Here is an 11,955-nt window from a genome sequence, read left to right on the forward strand (position 1 = left end):
TGTCTGTAACATCAGCACTTTGGGAGGCTGAAGCGGGTGGATCACTTGAGGCCAAGAGTTTGAGACTACCCTGGCCAACATGGTGAAACGCCATCTCTAATAAAAATACAAAAATTAGCCAGGAGTGGTGGCGGGTGCCTGTAGTTTCAGCTACTCAGGAGGCTGAGACAGGAGAATCACTTGAGCCCAGGAGGTGGAGGTTGCAGTGCACTGAGATGGTGCCACTGCACTCCAGCCTGGATGACAGAGCGAGACTCCATCTCAATATATATATAATATATATTTATATATAATATGTTAATATATTGTATACATACATATATGTATACAATATATTAATTTATATTAAGGTAATATATTATATTAATTAATTATATTATACTAATTAAATTATATTAATATAAGATGTATTAATTAATTTACATATATTTCTGTATACAATATATTAATATAAAAACGTTACATTATGTCCTAGGCTATATATATATGCGCTATATTTATATTATATAAATAATATATCATAAAAATATGTTACATTATGCTATATATTTATATTTTATATGCATAATGTAACATATAATATATAATGTATATATTACATATTATATATTATATATTTTTTCTTTACTTTTTTTAACATGTCCCCAGAGATAGGAAAATAAATCTATATTATACATTATATAACATATTTATATTACATATTATATATTATATATCATAATACATTATAATATATTAATAATTATAATATAATATATTACTATATTATAACATATAAATAAAATATTTATATATTATATAAATATGTTATATATGTTATATATAAATGCTATATGATATATTGTATAACATATATAATATAAAATTATATATCATATAATAGATCATACATGATATATAATATACATTATATATCATATCATACATGATATATAATAATTATATTTAATATATAATGTGTATTTTTATAATAATTACATATAATACATATATTTATATATATTTTATATATTTATATATATATATACTGTCTGTGTCTTCATTTTGTTTTTTTAAAAGGACACTCATAATTGGATTTAGGGCCACCCAGATAATCCAGGATGAGCTTATCTTAATATAATATAATATATTATATTATATTATATATTATATATGTATTATAATATAATAAATATATAAATATTTATATATAATATATAATATATGAATAGGTTATATATTATATAAATAAATTATGACATATATCATATAAATATTTATGTAGAATATATTATAATATACTGTTATTATAATTATATTTATATATAAATATATAAATGTATTTCTATATAATATATAAGTATATTATATAATAGAATATAGTATAATATATAAGTATATTATATAATAGAATATAGTATAATATATAACATCTATAATATATAAGTATACTTATATAATATATATTATATAATATGTTTATATAAGATATATGCATATTATGTTTATTATATGATATATGCATATTATATAATATGTTTATTATATGATATATGCATATTATATAATATGTTTATTATATGATATATGCATATTATATAATATGTTTATTATATGATATATGCATATTATATAATATGTTTATTATATGATATATGCATATTATATAATATGTTTATTATATGATATATGCATATTATATAATGTGTTTATTATATGATATATAAATATATTTATATGTTAAGATGTTATATTATGTATATTATAGATATATTATAATTTATAAATGTATATTATAATAATTTTATAAACTTATAAATATATATTTTATATATATAAAGTTTGGAAATCAGGGCTTTATTTAGAATTGGCAAAATTGGCTTGCATTTTTATAGTGAACAGAATCATCATGACACCCATTTTCCTAGCAGGTGACATTTCCCGTTCTGACTATATTCATTTCACTGTAGCTGCTGTAACCAATGTCCACAAACCAGGTGGCTTACACCAATGAACATTTATTCCCTTCCTGTTCTGGTTGTCAGGAGTCTGAAATGCAGGCGTCGCAGGGCCGTGCCCCCTCTGAGGCCTCTAGGGGAGGGTCCCTCCTTGCCTCTTCCAGCTTCTGGAGGCTCCAGGCCTTCCTTGGCTTCCTCAATGGCATTAAGCCAATTTCTGCCTCTGTCTTCATATGAACTTTCCTCTTTTGTCTGTGTCTTCAACTCTTTTGTTTTTTAAAAGGACACTCATAATTGGATTTGGGGCCCACGAAGATAATCCAGGTTGAGCTCATCTTAAGGTTCTTTTTAATTTTTTTTTAATGGAGTCTCACTGTGTTGCTCAGACTGGGTGCAGTGGCGTGCGATCTGGGTTCAATGCAACCTCCGACTCCCGGGTTCAAGCGATTCTCCTGGATCAGCCTCCTGAGTAGCTCATATTACAGGTGCCCGTCACCACACCCAGCTAATTTTTGTATTTTCAGTAGAGACCGGGTTTCACCATGTTGGCCAGGCTGGTCTCGAACTCCTGACCTCAGGTGATCTGCCTGCCTCAGCTTCCTGAAGTACTGGGATTACAGGCATGAGCCACCCCGCAAGGCCATCTTAAGGTTCTTAATTACATTTGCAAAGGCTCTTTTTCTTTTTCTTTCTTTCTTTCTTTCTTTTTTTTTTTTTTTTTTTGAGACAGGGTCTCACTCTGTTGCCGAGGTTGGAGTGCAGTGACACCATCCCATCTCACTACAGTCTCAAATTCCTGGGCTCAAGCGATCCTCCCACCTCGACCTCCTGTGTAGGGGACTACAGGAACACACCACCATACCCAGCTAATTTTTGTATTTGTAGAGACGGGAGTGTCACTGTATTGTCCAAGCTGGTGTTGAACTCCTGGCCTCTAGCAATCCTCCTGCTTTGGTCTTCCAAGTAGCTGAGACCACAGGCATGCATGCCTGGCTAATATTTTCTATTTTTTAAAGGCCAGATCTTGACATTTTGCCCAGGCTGGTCTTAAACTCTTACGCTCAAGTGTTCCTCCGGCCTCAGCCTCCTAAGTAGCTGGCAACACAGGCACACATCACCTCACCTGGCTAATGTTTTGTTTCGTTTTTTTTTTAAGATAGGATCTCTGTCACCCAAGCTGGGTGACACAATCATGGCTCACTGCAGCCGTGACCTTCTGGGCTCAAGCAATCCTCCTGCCTCAGCCTCCTGAGTAGCTGGGATTACAGGCACCTGCCACCATGCCTGACTAATTTTTTGTATTTTTAGTAGAGACAGGGTTTCACCATGTTGGCCAGGCTGGTCTCAAACTCCTGGCCCCAGGTGATCCGTCCTCCTTGGCCTCCCAGTGTGCTGGGATTACAGGTGTGAGCCACCGCACTTGGTTTCAAATGCTTTTTTCTAGTAAGATCACATTTATAGATCCCAGGGTTTAGGATGTGGACATAGATTTCTGCAGATCACCATTTACACACCACACCGACGAGTGCTGTGCAGAATGCTTAGGACTCTATAGAATTTCACCAAAGTCCCCAAGAGGCTCATGAAGCAGGTATACTTATCATCTCCATCTTCACAATGAACTCAGAGAGGTATAGGGTCTTGCCCAAGGACACACAGGAACAGAGATTTGAACCTAGCTATGTTGGGCCCAAAACTCTGATTCTGTGTGAGACACAAAAGATGCTTCTGGGCTGGGTGCAGTGACTCACGCCAGCACTTTGGGAGGCTGAGGTGGGCAGATCACTTGAGGTCAAGAGTTTGAGACTAGCCTGGCCAACATGGCAAAACTCTGTCTCTACTAAAAATACAAAAATTAACCAGACATGGTGGTGCATACCTGCAGTCCTAGCTACTCGGGAGGCTGAGGCACATGAATAGCTTGAACCCTGGAGACAGAGGCTGCGATGAGCCGAGATCACTCCATTGCACTCCAGTCTGAGCGACAGAGTGAGACCCTGTGTCAAAAAAAAAAAAAAAAAGAAAAGAAAAAGAAAAAAGAGGCTTCTGGTTTGAGGCCCATCAGTTAAGTCAGGCAGGCAGGCAGCAGATATTTCCTGAATGCTTGTTCTTCCCCAGGCCAGGCACTGGGGGCACAGGAGAAAAGGGCAGGAGGGTACCTCCCTACAGGAGGTTCCTGGAGAAGAGGCCGAGGGGAAGAGAGTATTATTCACCAGCCCTTTAGAAACAGAGCAATCAGAGGTGACCTCTGCCTCCGGAAGGTTGCCCTTGGCCTGTGACATCCACAGCAGGCAACTGGGGCCAGGAGTTTGTGACAGAGAAAAGGACAAAGAGATGAAGTTCTAATCCAAAGGGAACGTGTCCAGTAGAAATAACATTTAAACAGCACTTACTTCATGCCGGAGATTGTTGTAAAAATTTGACTCACTCATTAAATCTTTCCCATTTTGCAAGTGAGGAAACCAAGGCACAGAGAGTTTAAGTGACTTGGCCAAGGTCACACAGCAGGAAAGAGGCAGAGGTGGAATTTGAAGCCAAGCTTGCCCCCCTTACCAGAGCCGTTGTTTTTGCTGTGTTTTAAAGTCGAGGTGAAATTGACATTAACATAGCTGTGCCTGGTGGCTCATGCCTGTAGTCCTAGCACTTTGGGAGGCCAAAGGGGAAGGATCACTTGAGCTCAGGAGTTCCAGATCAGCCTGGGCAACATAGTTAGGCCTCATCTCTTTAAAAAAGAAAAGACTGGGCACAGTGGTTTACATTTGTAAACCACCTGTTTCCCACCTGGCTAATTTTTGTATTTTTCTTAGAGACTGGGTTTTACACCACGGTGGACAGGCTGGTCTCAAACTCCTGAACTCAAGTGATCTGCCCACCTTGGCCTCCCAAAGTGCTGGGATTACAGACGTTAGCCACCGTGCCTGGCCTGGTTAGTTTTATTTTATATGGATCTTATCTCTCTCTCTTTTTTTTTTTTTTTTTTTTTTGAGACAGAGTTTTGCTCTTGTTGCCCAGGCTGGAGTGCAATGGCGTGATCTCTGCTCACTGCGTCCTCCGACTCCCAGGTTCAAGAGATTCTCCTGCCTCAGCCTCCCGAGTAGCTGGGATTACAGGCATCTGCCACCATGCCCAGCAAATTTTTGTATTTTTAGTAGAGACGGGGTTTCACCATGTTGGCCAGGCTGGTCTCAAACTCTTGACCTCAAGTGATCCGTCCTCCTCAGCCTCCCAAAGTGCTGGGATTACAGGCGTGAGCCACCATGCCTGGCCTCAATTTTTCTTTTTTTTTTTTAGACAAGGTTTGGCTCCGTTGTACAGCCTGGAGTGCAGTGATGCAATCTCAGCTCATGGCAGCCTTGAACGCTTAGGCAAAAGTGATCTTCCCACCTCAGCCTCCTGAGTAGCTGGGATCACAGACATGTGCCACCACACCCGGCTAATTTTTACATTATTTGTAGAGGTGGGGTTTCACCATGTTGCCCAGGCTGGTCTGGAACTCTTGGGTTCAAGCAATCCTCCTGCCTTGGCTGCCCAAAGTTCTGGAATTACAGGCGTGAGCCACCATTCTCAGCCTCTCAATATATATATTTTTATTTTATTATGATGATGATTATTATTTTTTGAGACAAAGTCTCACTCTGTCGCCCACGCTGGTGCACAGTGGCTCAATCTCGGCTCACTGCAGACTCTGCCTCCTGGGTTCAAGTGAGTCTCCTGCCTCAGAATCCTGAGTAACTGGGATTACAGGCATGTGCCACCATGCCCAGCTAATTTTTGTACTATTAGTAGAGATGGGGTTTGACCATGTTGGCCAGGCTGGTCTCGAACTCCTGACCTCAAGTGACTCACCCGCCTCAGCTGCCCAAAGTTCTAGGATTACAGGCATGAGCCACTGTGCCTGGCCACTGCCACTAATTTTACATTATGGTGAGTTGTATGATTATTTCAATATACAATTACAGTATAATAATAATAGAAATAAAGTGCACAATAAATGTGATGCGCTTGGCCAGGCGCGGTGGCTCATGCCTGTAGTCCCAGCACTTTGGGAGGCCGAGGTGGACGGATCACGAGGTCAAGAGATCGAGACCAACCTGGACAACATGGTGAAACCTCATCTCTACTAAAAATACAAAAATTAGCTGGGCGTGGTGGCATATGCCTGTAGTCCCAGCCACTTGGAAGCTGAGGCAGGAGAATCGCTTGAACCTGGGAGGCAGAAGTTGCAGTGAGCCAAGATTGCGCCATTGCACTCCAGCCTGGTGACAGAGCAAGACTCCGTCTCAAAAAAAAAAAAAAAAAAAAAGTGGATACGCTTGAATCATCCCGAAACCATCCACTTGACACTCCATCCATGGAAAAATTGTCTTCCACGAAACCGGTTTCTGGCGTCAAAAACGTTGGGATCTGCTGCCTCAGGACACCCTTCTGTGTCTCCGTTTCCTCATTTGTAATATGGGAATTATCTTAGTCCTGAATTCATAACCCCATGCTCTTAAAAGTGTGGTTTCCGCTGGGCGCGGTGGCTAACGCCTGTAATCCCAGCACTTTGGGAGGTCGAAGCGGGCGGATCATGAGGTCAGGAGACAGAGACCATCCTGGCTAACACAGTGAAACCCCATCTCTACTAAAAATACAAAAAATTAGCCGGGCGTGGTGGCAGGCGCCTGTAGTCCCAGCTACTCGGGAGGCTGAGGCAGGAGAATGGCGTGAACCTGGGAAGTGGGGAGCTTGCAGTGAGCCGAGATCATGCCACTGCACTCCAGCCTGGGCGACAGTGCGAGACTCCATCTCAAAAAAAAAAAGAAAGAAACTGTGGTTTCTGGGCTGGGCGTGGTGCTCCAGGCTGGAGTGCAATGACACAATCTTGGCTCACTGCAACCTCTGCCTCCTGGGTTCAAGCGATTCTCCTGCCTCAGCCTTCTCAGTAGCTGGGATTACAGGCACCCGCCACCATGCCCGGCTAATTTTTATATTTTTAGTAGAGACAGGGTTTCATCATGTTGGCCAGGCTGGTCTCAAACTCCTGACCTCAGGTGATCCACCCGCCTCGACCTCCCAAAGTGCTGGGATTACAGGTGTGAACCACTGTGTCCAGCCAATCCCAGCACTTCGCGAGTCTGAGGCATTTGGGTCCCTTGAGTCCAAGAGTTTGAGACCAGCCCGGGCAACATTGTGAGGTCTCATCTCTACAAAAATACAAAAATTAGCTGAGCATGGTGGTACACACCTGTAGTCCCAGCTACTTAGGAGGCTGAGGTGGGAGGATCACTTGAACCCAGGGATTCAAGGCTGCAGTGAGCTATGTTGCCACCACTACAATCCAGCCTGGGCAACATAGCCAGACCCTGTCTCTGAAAAAAAGAAAAAAAAAAAAGTCTGGTTTCTGAACCAGCAGGATCAATGTCACCTGGGAACTGGTTGGAAATGCAGATTCTTAGATATGTTCCATACCTGTTGAGTCAGGAGCTCTGCAGGTAGGACACAAAGATATGTGTTTTGTTTGTTTGTTTTTGAGACAGAGTCTCACTCTGTTGCCCAGGCTGAAGTGCAGTGGCGCCATCTCAGCTCACTGCAACCTCCACCTCCCAGGTTCAAGCAATTCTCCTGCCTCAGCCTCCCAAGGAGCTGGGGCTACAGACATGAGCCACCACACCCGGCTAATTTTTTGTATTTTTAGTAGAGGCAGGGTTTCACCATGTTGGCCAGGCTGGTCTCAAACTCCGGACCTCAGGTAATCCGCCTGCCATGGCCTCCCAAAGTGCTGGGATTACAGGCGTAAGCCACCGCGCCTGGCCTGATTTGTTTTAACAAGCCCACCCAAAGATTCTGAAGCTCACTCACATTTGAGAACCATTACCCTGGGTTGTTGGGAGAATCAAATACATTACAGAGATATAAAATGCTTTGAGCAGCTGAGGGCTGTGGCTCATATCTGTAATCCCAGCACTTTGGGAGGCTGAGACAGGTGGATCACCTGAGGCCAGGAGTTCGAGACCAGCCTGGCCAACGTGGTGAAACCCCATCTCTACTGAAAATACAAAAATTAGCCAGGTGTGGTGGTGGGCGCCTGTAATCCCAACTACTTGGGAGGCTGAGGCGAGAGAATTTCTTGAATCTGGGAGGCGGAGGTTGCAGTGAGCCAAGATTGTGCCATTGGGACTGTACCTCTAGCCTGGATGACAGAGCGAGACTCCAGCTAAACAAACAAACAAACAAATAAACAATAAAATGCTTACAGTACTGTGCCTGGCCCTGTAGCACATACTGCACTGGGCTTTCACTGCTATTATGATCTTCGAAGAGGTCCAGGACCCTAACGTTGTGGGGATCTGGTTGTGTCACCTTGCCCCGCCTTTTGGGATTATGCGTTTCTGGTCTCTGCAGGTTGGAGACCTTCTCGCCTCTCTGTCAGTGATGTTGACAATAAGCTGGGCCACGTCACCCTGTCCCTAGCGAAAGGTTATCACTTCGCTGGGGACATGAGAAAGGTCGGGTTGGGGGGGGGGCCGTCCCTGTCTCCCCTCTGCTGGAGAAGATAAGGGAGGCACTCAGCTTTCTTCAGGCAGAGTGTGGGGGAGCCACGATGTATAAATGGGGGGCCAAGAAGCAGCAGAGACACTGGCCCACTCTCACGTTCAAAGCGTCTCCGTCCAGCATGGCCAGGTACATGCTGCTGCTGCTCCTGGCGGTATGGGTGCTGACCGGGGAGCTGTGGCCGGGAGCCGAGGCCCGGGCAGCGCCTTACGGGGTCAGGCTTTGCGGCCGAGAATTCATCCGAGCAGTCATCTTCACCTGCGGGGGCTCCCGGTGGAGACGATCAGACATCCTGGCCCACGAGGCTATGGGTGAGGCTGGGGAGAGAGTGGATGTAGGAGGGGAACAGGTGGCTGGATGGGTCCCAGGAGCTAAGGACAGAGATAAGAGGAGGTTGCTGGAGGAGGAGGGTCCCTGTCCTGCCACATTCAGCCAGGGACACCTGCCCAGCCTTGAAACAAGGGCTCAGGAGTTAGCAGAGCTGCAGAGCTGGGATGGGGTGTTGCAAGCCATCCATGGGGGCTGGAAGTCTGAGGACAGGTGGGGGCGGGGAGTGCGCCATTTGCAAAGACAACACCGAAGTGTTTTCCAACCCTTTCCAGCAGGTAATGTGAAGGGTGTGGTATACACATAGCTGGCTTTGTCACCTATTGCATGACCTCTCCCCAGCAAGTTGGTTTTTCTCCCGTCTCTGAGTGTCTTTTTTTTGAGATGTGGTCTCACTCCATTGCCCAGGCTTGAATGCAGTGGCCCAATCACTGCTCATTGCAGCCTCAACCCCCCAGGCTCAAGTGATCCTCCCGCCTCCGCCTCCAGAGTAGTTGAGACCACAGGCACCTGACACCATGCCTGGCTAGTTTTAAATTTTTTTTTTTGTAGAAACAGGGGTCTCACTATGTTGCCTAGGCTGGTCTCGAACTCCTGGGCTCAAGTGATCCTCCCACCTCGGCCTCCCTAAGTGCTGAGATTAGAGTCTCTGAGTGTCTTTATCTCCGAATGGGAGACACAGTTCCTGAATCTTGCAGGATTAAGTGGTATGATTAAATCAAAACAGATTAGGGCAGAGTCTCAGCAGGGCAGTGGCACAATCTGGGATCCATCAGGAGAGTCAGAGGGAACAGAAGACCTAGCTTCATGAGGGGCAGGGACCTGGCAAATAGATATTCATGATGGTGAGAAGGAGGATAGGTATGAGCGTGGACCTGGAAGACACACCACTTGGATTCAGACAGTAGCTCTACAATGTAATAGTTGTGTGTTCGTGTGCTACTATTTTTTTTTTTTTTGAGACAGAATCTCATTCTGTTGCCCAGGCTGGAGTGCAGTGGTGCAATCTTGGCTCACTGTAACCTCCATCACCTGGGTTCAAGCGATTCTCGTGCCTTCAGCCTCCCAAGTAGCTGGGATTACAGGTGTGTGCCACCATACCTCGCTAATCTTTTTATTTTTAGTAGAGACAGTTTCACCATGTTGGCCAGGCTGGTCTCCAACTCCTGACCTCAGGTGATCCACACACCTCAGCCTCCCAAAGTGCTGGGATTACAGGCATGAGCCACTGCACCCAGCCATGCAAATTCTTTACTGAGTCCTGCCTCAGTGGTCTCCTCTGGAAAATACAGGTGATAACTGCACCCACCTCAACTGGTTATCACTGAGAAGAATAAAGAAGTTAACCTGCTAAAGCACTTAAAACGTTGTTTGACACAAAGTAAGTGATCAATAAATTATTATTATTATTATTATTATTTTTGAGACAGGGTCTTGCTCTGTTGCCCAGACTGGAGTGCAGTAGTGTGATCACAGCTCACTGCAGCTTCAACCTCTTGGGCTCAAGCAATTCTCCTGCCTCAGCCTCCTGAGTAGCTGGGACTACAGGCTTGTGCCAACATGTCTAACTTTTTCTTATTTGTAGAGACAGGGTAGTGCTGTGTTGTCCAGGCTGTTCTTGAACTCCTGGTTCTGGTGATCCTCCAGCATGTGCCCCTGGAAGTGCTGGGATTACAGGTGTGAGACACCGTGCCTGGACTCAATAGTCATTTTTGAGTGCTCATCATGTTCCAGACATTGTTCTAAGTTTTTTTTTTTAATGAATATTAACTCCTTATAAAACTTGAGAAGGTTGGAGTAATTATTTTTTTCCACTTTGCAGAAAAGAACATGGAGGCTCCAAGAAGTAAATTTACTTGCTCACAATTACAGCTCGGAGAGGCTGGATTCATGCTCAGTCAGCCCAGCTCCCAAATGTACCAGGTCCTCAATTAATAAAGAGTAAGGGAAAATAAATGACAGGGCTGGGTGCGGTGGCTCACGCCTGTAATCCCAGCACTTTGGGTGGCTGAGGTGGGCACATCACTTGAGGTCAGGAGTTTGAGACCAGCCTGACCAACATGGTGAACCCCGTCTCTACTAACAATACAAAAATCAGCCAGGCCTGGTGGCTGACACCTGTAATCCCACCTACTCTGGCAGAGCCAGAATTTGAACCCAGGACTGGGTGGAATAAAAACTCTGAACTATGTCTATGACTGTTGTCACAAGATCAGAGCTAGACTGGCCAGGAGCCATGACTGTGGGTGCAGCGGCAGCTGAGCCCTGGGCTCTAACTCTGTTCACCTTTTGCAGGAGATACCTTCCCGGATGCAGATGCTGATGGAGACGGTCTGGCAGGCGAGCTGGATGAGGCCATGGGGTCCAGCGAGTGGCTGGCCCTGACCAAGTCACCCCAGGCCTTTTACAGGGGGCAACCCAGCTGGCAAGGAACCCCTGGGGCTCTTCGGGGCAGCCGAGATGTCCTGGCTGGCCTTTCCAGCAGCTGCTGCAAGTGGGGGTGTAGCAAAAGTGAAATCAGTAGCCTTTGCTAGTTTGAGGGCTGGGCAGCCGTGGGCACCAGGACCAATGCCCCAGTCCTGCCATCCACTCAACTAGTGTCTGGCTGGGTACCTGTCTTTCGAGCCTCACACATTCATTCATTCATCTACAAGTCACAGAGGCCAGGCACTGTGGGCTCAGGCACAGTCTGCCGACACCACTTATCCAACCCTGCCCTTTGACCAGCCTATCATGACCCTGGCCCCTGAGCAAGCTGTGCCCCTGCCTGGTCAAGTGGGGACCCCCGATCCTGACCCCTGACCTCTCCCCAGCCCTAACCATGCGTTTGCCTGGCCTACACACTCCACTGCCACAACTGGGTCCCTACTCTACCTAGGCTGGCCACACAGAGACCCCTGCCCCCTTCCCAGTCCAAACTGTGGCCGTTGTCCCCTGACCAGCTAAAATCAAGCCTCTGTCTCAGTCCAGCCTTTGCACGCACGCTTCCTTTGCCCTGCTTTCCATACCCTCTCCCTCCAACTCCCCTGCCAGAGTTCCAAGGCTGTGGACCCCAGAGAAGGTGGCAGGTGGCCCCCCTAGGAGAGCTCTGGGCACATTCGAATCTTCCCAAACTCCAGTAATAAAAATTCCAAGACTTTGGCAGAGAGTGTGTGTG

At 45.1% G+C, this 11,955-nt stretch overlaps 1 protein-coding gene across 1 annotated transcript; it reads left to right on the plus strand.

The window, feature by feature from the left end:
* The first annotated feature begins 8,534 nt into the window (after positions 1-8,534).
* Positions 8,535-11,939, plus strand: RLN3 (relaxin 3). The gene is made up of 2 exons (XM_004060149.5): positions 8,535-8,782; positions 11,094-11,939. Exons 1-2 carry the CDS (start codon positions 8,593-8,595, stop codon positions 11,330-11,332), a joined length of 429 nt encoding a protein of 142 aa, XP_004060197.3. The 5' UTR covers positions 8,535-8,592; the 3' UTR covers positions 11,333-11,939.
* The last annotated feature ends 16 nt before the right edge of the window (positions 11,940-11,955 follow it).

The sequence above is a fragment of the Gorilla gorilla genome, chromosome 20, assembly GCF_029281585.2.
Source record: "Gorilla gorilla gorilla isolate KB3781 chromosome 20, NHGRI_mGorGor1-v2.1_pri, whole genome shotgun sequence".
Classification (NCBI taxonomy): Eukaryota; Metazoa; Chordata; class Mammalia; order Primates; family Hominidae; genus Gorilla; species Gorilla gorilla.

What these genes read in the sequence shown, in the direction of transcription:
- RLN3 (XM_004060149.5), top strand. Translation starts at nt 8,593, where the DNA reads ATGGCCAGGTACATGCTGCTGCTGCTCCTGGCGGTATGGGTGCTGACC. An exon ending in CCTGGCCCACGAGGCTATGG is followed by an intron (nt 8,783 to 11,093) that starts GTGAGGCTGGGG and finishes CACCTTTTGCAG; the next exon opens with GAGATACCTTCCCGGATGCA.